Below are 9,200 nucleotides of genomic sequence, written 5' to 3' on the forward strand. Positions count from 1 at the left end.
ACCCTGATTTTGAAACTATGAAGAAGGTAAGTAATAAATACTTTGCCTTTTTGTATATACAAAACGTGTTTAGACACACATTTGCATATTGAGAAGTACACATTAGTATTCACATATTCATTACAGATAATTTGCTCTTTACATATAGATTGCTTTAACAAGCAGTAGAAGCCATAAGATTCCTGATGTACTCTTCTCCACTGTTACAGCTTCTAACTTTTGTTACATACTATGTATACAATTAAAACCCAATCTGGTTTCAGAAAGTTTTAGACTAGGATTCACCAGTTACCTGCTGGATTAAGTGGGCTGGGAATATCCTTTTCACTGTCTACGTAGGTCAGCTCCTCTCCAGCACTGCACGTCCTTTTGAAAACATACGTTTATGTGAAAAGCCATCAACTAAAATACAAAACCAAAGCTAAAACCTCAAACTTTACTCTGAGTAAAGCCCCAGTACTTCTTCCTCAAATTCTGAGCACAAGTTGCCTGGAGAGGTTGTGCTGTCATCATGCTTGGGAGATATTCAAAAGCCATCTAGGCATGGTCCTGTGCAGCCAGCCCCCCAGGTAACCCTGCTTAAGCAGGGGACTTGGACAAGATGACCTCAGGAGGTCACTGCCAACTTCAACCTGTTCTGATTCTATACTTTTATTTGTAAAGCTGATTTTTCCCAGCATCTAAAAAGATTTAGTTTAGTGATTAGTAAATCAGGAAACAATTTAATGGTTATTCATACACAAAGTGTTTATTTACAAGTATAAATACATTAATGCTACAAGTACTCTTATCATATTCTTCATTATCATGACACCTTAGATAAGGATAACATATTATGCAAGTAAGACGCCTTAGTTTTAATAGGCACCTGTGCAGACACTGCCAAAATTTAACCAAAACAAATATGGCACACATCGTAACTGATACTTTCCCACAGTTATATAAATTATTAGTACTAAAAGCAATTGTACATTGGGTATTTATAGTTTTGGTCAAACAGATACAAGTTTTTATTATTTTTATCAAAGGATTAGTAGTTTAGTTGGTCACAAGTCATAACAGCCTTCTCACTTCAGTATTTTATAGGATCAATAACTTTTGGATTTGCGGAGAACTTTTTATTGTTTTGTCCAAATCAATTAGGAAGTCGTCACCAGCAGATATTGTCAGTGATCTGAATTCCATCATTTCAGTTGCAAGACAACCTTCAAAAAGGAGAAAAGGAATGAGACTGAAGTTGGATAACATCAGAACTTAATCAGCCTAGGAAATACAGCTTTTTGCTTTCTGTTACAGTATAATATGCAAGTGTATAAACATGTCTTTCCTCTGGAAAACACACCATCCCTCTGTTTTACAACATCACACAACTAACACTTCCAGTAACTTTCTTTAGCATCTACTGCAAGCAAACCATTCCTCAGCTCCCTGTAATCAAAACGTAGAATACTTCCAGGCTCAGTGAGATTCCTTCCACACAAAGCAGAACAGAGGGACCATTTCTAGAGTGAAATCCTCCTTGTGTGCACATAAAACTAACTAAGGAGATGCCAACATCCCACAACTTTCGGACAGACCTTTGAGCAGAACAAAAGGCATGGGGAGACTCCTGTCCTGGAAGAATCCTTGTTTGCATAGTGTAGAGTTCATGACAAGCTACTATTTTTATTTAGTTTTGGAGGAAAAAAATCCAGGGGAAAGAAAGCTGTTGAGGGCTCTCCTTTCATAAGAACACCACCTATATCTAGACTAATGCATTTATCTTACTGGGAACTGTGTAGTTATTCAGAAGTCTCACATCAGTCTCATTAAAGCAACGGGTAGACATAATCTTAGTGTCTTTTGTAATTCTTAATATTAACAGCCCTATTATAACTTAGTATTTATGAGCTATAAAACTCTTATTTTAAGTTGTTATATACTGACAAAGATTTTTTTCTAAGTGTTGGTCTACAGATTCCAGCTATGACATCATAACATTATATAAAATACCTAAAGAAACCCCTTACTTGCTAAATGTTATGAAGCAACAAAAAGTGGCTAACTTCTAAAACATGTTGATAACAACACTTTCACACCCATCCTGCAAGATGTCAGAATTTCATCTCTCAGGTAACAGACTTAATACTTAAGATATTTTCAGATTTAAAAATAACAAACTACTTTCCTTTATAAGAGAGACAGAATTAATACTGAAAGGCAACTGAACAAGGAAGGACTCCAGGATTCACAGTTAATACCAGAGTGCAAGTTACATAACACTTCTGCCCCTAACAATTTTTCTTCAAACCCTCATTTCCCTCAGTCTTTTCTATTAAGAAATCTGAGACACTCCAAATAAAGTTTCACTTGAAATTTTCTTCTTTGGTTACTGTATTGGAATCTTTGAAACATTTTTCCTGATTTACTATGCCATGGAAATTAAAGCACTTAGTCTCGACCAAACAACTCTCCCATTTGCATTTCCAGCCACTGGCATTTTGTGCAGCTAGGAGAATACTGGAGTTCTCTCCAACCTTTCCAAATCAACTCTCACCTGACACTTATTCATTTAATTTGTTTCTCCTATTCTCACTGGAGTTTTTAATAGGGCTCTGAACAGACTATTATGCTTATCAAGATTCTAATTGCATTTTTTAAAAATTCTAAACTAAACTGTGCTAAAAAACCTCTGCAGTCTGTCCAAGATAGCCTACCTTATGGAAGGCTTCCTCTAACTCTACAGTCATTTTGCCAATGAATTATTTACTTTAGGTCTTCAGCAAGATACCCAGAATAAACAATTTCAGTTAAAATAAAGTCAGTACAAGAAAAGTCAAGATAAAAATATTATATCGGTAAAAGCTACCTTATTAGCAGCTTCCAGTGCATTTATTAGGTTCTGCAACTCTTCTTTATTCATCTCTATAGAAATTGGTTTAATTTCACCATTTTCTCTCACATCCAAATCAAGATTGAGAAGCGGCATTTGCAGCATGGAGATCTTATCACTGGAGAGAGCAAGCTGGGCAGATTGATCAAACAACAACAAAGTGTAAGGTGGAGTCATTAAGATTTCAGTCTTTCATAGCATCACATCTGCACTTTATACTGAATGTGTATTACCAGAACATCAACATGACAAAACCAACTTCTCACAAGTCATCTCTGCAGCTTTTGGTTTTGCTTTTCTTTTTCCCTGTTGTTGGGATGTTTGCTTGTTAATACCAACATACAAGGAACTGCTTGAGAGAGTTCAGCACAGAGCCACAATGATGATTAAGGGAGTGGAGCATCTCCCTTATGAGGAAAGGCTGAGGGAGCTGGGTCTCTAGCTTGGAGGAGACTGAGGGGTGACCTCATTAAAGTTTATAAATATGTAAAGCGTGTCATGAGGATGAAGCCAGGCTCTTCTTCGTGACAACCAATGATAAGACAAGGGGCAATGGGTGCAAAGTGGAACACAGCTGCTTCCACTTAAATATGAGAAGAAACTTCTTCTCAGTGAGGGTAACAGAGCACTGGAACAGGCTGCCCAGGGAGGTTGTGCAGTCTCCTTCTCCAGAGACATTCAAAACCCGCCTGGACGCCTTCCTGTGTAACCTCATCTGGGTGTTCCTGCTCCGGCAGGGGGATTGGACTAGATGATATTTTGAGGTCCCTTCCAATCCCTAACATTCTGTGATTCTGTGATACCGAAATACATAAACCCCTCTTCATAGCAATACATTTGTCAAAACAACTTGTTAAATTTACTGGGACGCTACTTTTTTTGTATCCTAGGTGAAAATATAGGACATATTTGATCAGGACTCCTTAAAAGTGAAGTATATGAATTCTTAAGTCACCATATTCAAATAGTTCTGGTAATCAACAATTAAGAGGGGTCTTATAGAAGGGGACAGTTAGGAGAAAGAGGGCACCTTTGTACATTTTTCGACTCTCTCTACAGCTGATCAAACACTGTTTGTCAGATACCCTATTTGATAATCACTGATGAAGAGTTTACATACTAATCGCCATTTCTTTTTTGTTTACTATTTTTTGTTTACTATTATACTCACTATAGTATAAATAAGGCTTTTAAAATATACTAAAAATCAAAGATCAGTTGACAATACTCTAGGTCAGTATTGTACACACATGTACCAGAAATCCTTATAACAAAACAGAAATTCAAAAAATCCTCCAGAAGAAAAAGTTAAATGAAGCCACAAGCAAAAACCAGCAGTGAACACTGTTAGCAAGACATCAATCCCAACTAACAGTTCATCTGAAGCACAGTATGATGTCATATTTGCTCTTACACTATCTTGTCTGTTGTGGGCACTGCTCTTTGATTTCCAAAGCTGTTTGCTGCACAAATTACTTCACACTTGTTGAAAAGGAAAACTATTTAACAGCTCTACAAACCAGTTTTATGGCTCCCATGGACTAACTAAAACATTACTTATACTGTTTAAGTATCTGATAGTGCTTAATTTAAAGCAGTTGTGTCTTCATAACCCCAAAGCACCATTCGACTTCAGGCAACACAGTTATCATTGGCTTATTATCAAAATAAGTTTAAAGATAAATGACTTCAAACTAGTAATTAATAATTGTTTATTGCAGGAATCTAAAATTTGACAAAAAAGTCAGGGAAACATCCTGAATCAGTATACTACTCTTAAAACTAAGTAAATATTTCTTCTTCGAGTAAAAATACTGTCCATTCAGGCCTCAAAATCATAACAGCATACTAAGCTTTCAAATGTTCCTGAAAAACGCTCTACCTCCTTTTAGGAAAGAGATCGGTATTGCAGGTTCAAAAGAAAGGAGATTTAAAAATAAATAAATAAATAAATAAATTTTACTTTACAGCTTTTACAAATTTTTGGCAAGTCATGAATGTGCTTTTCTGATACCTATGAAAATGCTCCAGAACAAGCAGGTCTAAGGACACTATATCAATACTTATGTCTGTGTTGGGAACACTTCTTTCAAACAACATTATAGCAACACTCTCACCTTTAACTGCCAGTCAAAATCCTGCAGCTGGGCAGAAGAGATTGCATTTACGTTTTCCACTAGCGCATTCCTGATTTCTTCCTTTCTACCTTTCAGACATTTTGTGATTGCTTCTTGATGGTTTGAATTTAATGCATTTATCTGCTGAGCAGCCTACAAAAATAAAAATCGTGATTGCTTAAACTATCAACCGCAGAAATAGCATGCACCACCTCTAATAACTGTGCTCCATAGATATCCAGGCTTCTACCTATATAGCTGTTATACCGGACTCCATGGTCTCATCTTTCCTATACTGCCCTCAGTGGCGGCTCTCTGTGTTTGATAGCTTAGTCAGTATTTACCACAGCAACATTTTAAAAAATAATAATAATTTTATTGCAATTTAAAAGTAAACAGAGAATGGAGGCTGTATTGGCCTTCTCAGATGTCACATTAAAATCAAAACAAAACAAAAAAAAAATCACACACACAACACAGGTGTAGCTCTGAAAGTTTCTGAACATCAGAGTGGAGATAAAATACATTAGCTTAGCTGAAACAGGCATACTGGTTTCTAGTTATTAACCGGTAGTCAAAATATAAGCAATGAGCAAAAGATGAGAATTAAGATTTCTGATAATAGAACACAGCGTATCTCTAAATGCTGCTAACCTTCTACCTATTTAGGCTTAGTCTGATACTATTCAAATGCTACACTGTAAAAAAACTTTAGTACTAAACAAACTACAAGACTAATCACTCCAGGACGATCTGTCAAAATCAAGCTCAATCAGCGACTGGCCCTTACCTCTTCATCAGATATGTTTTTGCCAACCATGGTTTTGAAATACATCACTGTTTCTTCTAAAACCTCCATCCACTCCGACAAGCTCCAGATACTGCCATAATCCTGGTATCGAGGATACGCACGGCCACATATGCCATCAACTACTTTATGAAGGAACTGAAACAATATGACACATAACTTAATACGATTCTATCACAGTTAGCCTACACCAGATACCAAGACTGGTTTGGCAGTCCAGCTATCATCCCTCCTTCACTGGGTACTGACTCAGTGCTTCATCCAAGTGCAGCCTGGGGACCATTCTAAAAAGTCAGAAAGAGTCAGTCCCTGAATATGAGGTGTCCTCCCCTTTCTCCAAAAGTCAGTTCACAGGCTTTGCCCACAGAAATCACAACGTGATTCAGATTCACCTTGGACTAAGGGTTGCACTTCATAATTTTGTGCAGAACTATGATGTGCTAACGAGCAGCTGAGCTGCCACACAGGGCACCCATCACCTCTGCACTGGGATCGCCAGGATGCAAAGCGCAACTCAAAGTGCAGATCTCCCAGTGTGTGGATCTCCCTGTCCTCCCAACCCACTGTCCTCTAGCACCGAGGCTTCTCTGTATGCCTGGTTTCTTGCCCTGCTGTAGTATTCTATTTCTCGGACATCGCAGCAAGGCAAAACCCGGCCAGTCCTCTGCTCCACCGCCTGGCAGCGGCTGGCGCCTCTCCGGGAGCCCCGCACACGGGCCGCCTCCCCCAGCTCCGGCTCTGGGCGCTGCGCCCTCAGACAGCGCCGGGAAGAGCTCAGGGCCGTTTCCAACACTCCGCCAGCAAAGCGAGCCCAGAGACCTCCGCCGGGTGCACCCCTGCTGCCCTTGGTTTCGTTTTGGAGAGGCCGGCGAGGCGGGGGGGGGGGGGGGGGGAGGGCGGTCAGCGCGGGCCACAGCCCCGAGGGGCCGGGGAGGGTGCAGCACCGCCCTGCAGCCCAGGAATCGCGGACAACGGACTCAGCTTTCCCCGCAGGTGCCGGACAGCAGCACCTCGGCCGCCCCGCGGCGAACACCGTCCCCCCCAGCGCCGAGGGGCGGTACCGGACACACCGCGCCCCCACCCCCATCCCCATCCCTGCTTCGCTTCACGGCGACAGCGGTCGCAGCTCTTCCTGCCGCAGCGCCGGTGCCACCCGCCCGGTGCCGCGGGGACCCACCTCGAGAGCCCGGCCCGCCGGGAGCTTCTCCAGCAGCCGCGGCATTTCCCCGCGCGGCCCTGCCCGCCGGGCACGTGACCGCCCAGGCGGCCCGTGAGCACGCGTATCCCCTTCCCCTCAGAGGCGAAGCGCATGCGCACGGGCAAAGATCCGCCCTCCCTAGCGTCTGGTCGCCAGTTCGAGTCCCGACCCCGGCGCGGCGGAGATTGTGTCTGAGCAACCTTCAGATAGGTGGCAAACGAAGTTGAACCCCCTGAAATTTTACGAGCTTTTATATGCAAAAACACTTCAGCTATTTTTACATTCTGCCTGTTCTGTAGGTTTGCTTTTTCACTCCTAACAGGCTAAGTTTCCAACTGCTGGAGGACAGGAAGTTCAAGGCTTACAACAGGCACCACATCATCTCTGATATTAAATGAAATTGAGGAATTAGGAGAAATACTAGCACAGAAGTCCATGCATCTGGTACAGTGTTTACCATCACACAGTATCACAGTATGTTTGGGATTGGAAGGGACCTCAAAAGATCTTCTAGTCCAATCCCCCTGCTGGAGCAGGAACGCCTAGGTGAGGTCGCACAGGAACACGTCCAGGACTCCACAACCTCCCTGGGCAGCCTGTTCCAGTGTCTGTCACCCTCACTGAGAAGAAGTTTTTTCTCAAATTTAAGCGGAACCTCTTGTGTTCCAGCTTGATCCCATTACCCCTTGTCCTATCATTGTTTGCCACCGAGAAGAGCCTGGCTCCATCCTCGTGGCACTCACCCTTTATATGTTTATAAGCATTAATAAGGTCACCCCTCAGTCTCCTCTTCTCCAAACTAAAGATACCCAGCTCCCTCAGCCTTTCTTCACGAACAACTCATTTCTTGTTTCTGCTTTGCCAAAGTGGGAGTTCAATCCTAACCAGACGGTGGAAGAGGTTTACGGAAAAGGTTTTAACATTAGCAATGACCTTTCTGTGCCATACGTTGATTTGAACATGAATACGAAAAAGCAAAAATGACACGACCACTTGTATGAGAACACCAGTACAAATTCAAGTCCCAGCAAGACACAAAACTGCACAAAACCTGATGTACCTGTAGACAGAGGTTATTTCACTGAAATCAGTAGGCTAAACCACAGACAAATAATTATGCGTATGTAAGTATAACAGTGCGCTGTCAGAATTTGAAAGCAGCTACAAGTCTGTACTGGTGAATATAAAGTCTGTGGAAAACCCCGGGCTGGTTACGTCAGTTCGCAGCACATCCTCTCCAAAGACAGGTATGTGGCCTTGTAGGAACAGTGTGGTGTGGGGGAGTTCTGGAGAAGAAACAAATGGGCAAGAAGTGATTTCATGTTTTGCTGACTGTAAACTTTCAGATCCACCCAGTTTCTTTCAGAGATGGCTACTGCTAGTAGATTAGATATATAACAAAGCCTTCTGGAAAATATATTCAATTTTATTATGGAGAAATTAGTTGAAGCTGCTGTTAAATTTCGCAGATAGCTGAAACTGAAAATAAAAATTATTTTTTATAATTTTCGATAATAATTTCCTTTATTGCCCTACAATTTGCTTTGTTAGATAATGGGAACTTAGCCAGCTATTTCTGTAGACTATACAATGTTGCACATTACAAAATGGAGCAGCAGGGGGAGCTTCTGCTCCAAACAAAACAGATACAGAGACGGCGCAGGGGAAGTATGAAAGCGATTCAAACTTGGAGAGAAATAAGTTATGGGGAATGAGGAGAAAGGCAATGAGTGCCCAGCTCACTTGAAAGGGATCAAACAAGTGACAAATGCAAGAGAGAAAAGATGTAACATGAAAGCAAGGGACACATAAAATAGGACAGGGAACCACCATTCTGTCTGACACAATCTCAGTAAACACTTTAAAAGCAGCTTGTTTATCACAGGTCTGAAGAATAAAGAGTTTCACTTTTCACAGATGTATATTTTAAAACAATATTTGGATTCAGCCCACTGAGGTATGAGGAGCAAAGTCAGACCATAGAAGGAAACCAGAGCTGTTTTGGCTAAGTCCGTGTTTCTGAGCCCATGTGCAGCTACAAAGTAGTAGGGCACATAAAGCTGGCCTTTGGCGGTTTGGAGTTTGTTTGGTATTGCATCATTTGGATCTGCCAGCAGGTCTTGGGCCTCAAAGATACCGGGTTTTCACACTTCAGTACCACAGCAGCAATAATCCATCCCACCCCTCTGAATGTAAGCAAGCCGT

General features: G+C 41.5%; 1 protein-coding gene across 2 annotated transcripts; it reads right to left on the bottom strand.

Moving 5' to 3' along the window:
- Positions 1-721: 721 nt before the first annotated feature.
- On the bottom strand, positions 722-7,131 carry COMMD8 (COMM domain containing 8). 2 transcript variants are annotated; one of them, XM_005501226.3, is made up of 5 exons: positions 6,975-7,131; positions 5,780-5,935; positions 4,990-5,142; positions 2,849-3,004; positions 722-1,205 (listed from the first exon to the last, which is right to left on the bottom strand). In XM_005501226.3, the coding sequence occupies exons 1-5, from the start codon at positions 7,017-7,019 to the stop codon at positions 1,185-1,187; spliced, it is 531 nt and encodes a 176-aa protein (XP_005501283.1). In that variant the 5' UTR covers positions 7,020-7,131; the 3' UTR covers positions 722-1,184. The 2 variants fall into 2 exon arrangements, with proteins under 2 accessions (XP_005501283.1, XP_021141647.1); XM_021285972.2 differs by lacking the exon at positions 722-1,205 and having other exon boundaries at positions 2,801-3,004.
- Between the last annotated feature and the right edge of the window lie 2,069 nt (positions 7,132-9,200).

This window comes from Columba livia, chromosome 4 (assembly GCF_036013475.1).
Source record: "Columba livia isolate bColLiv1 breed racing homer chromosome 4, bColLiv1.pat.W.v2, whole genome shotgun sequence".
Lineage (NCBI taxonomy): Eukaryota > Metazoa > Chordata > Aves > Columbiformes > Columbidae > Columba > Columba livia.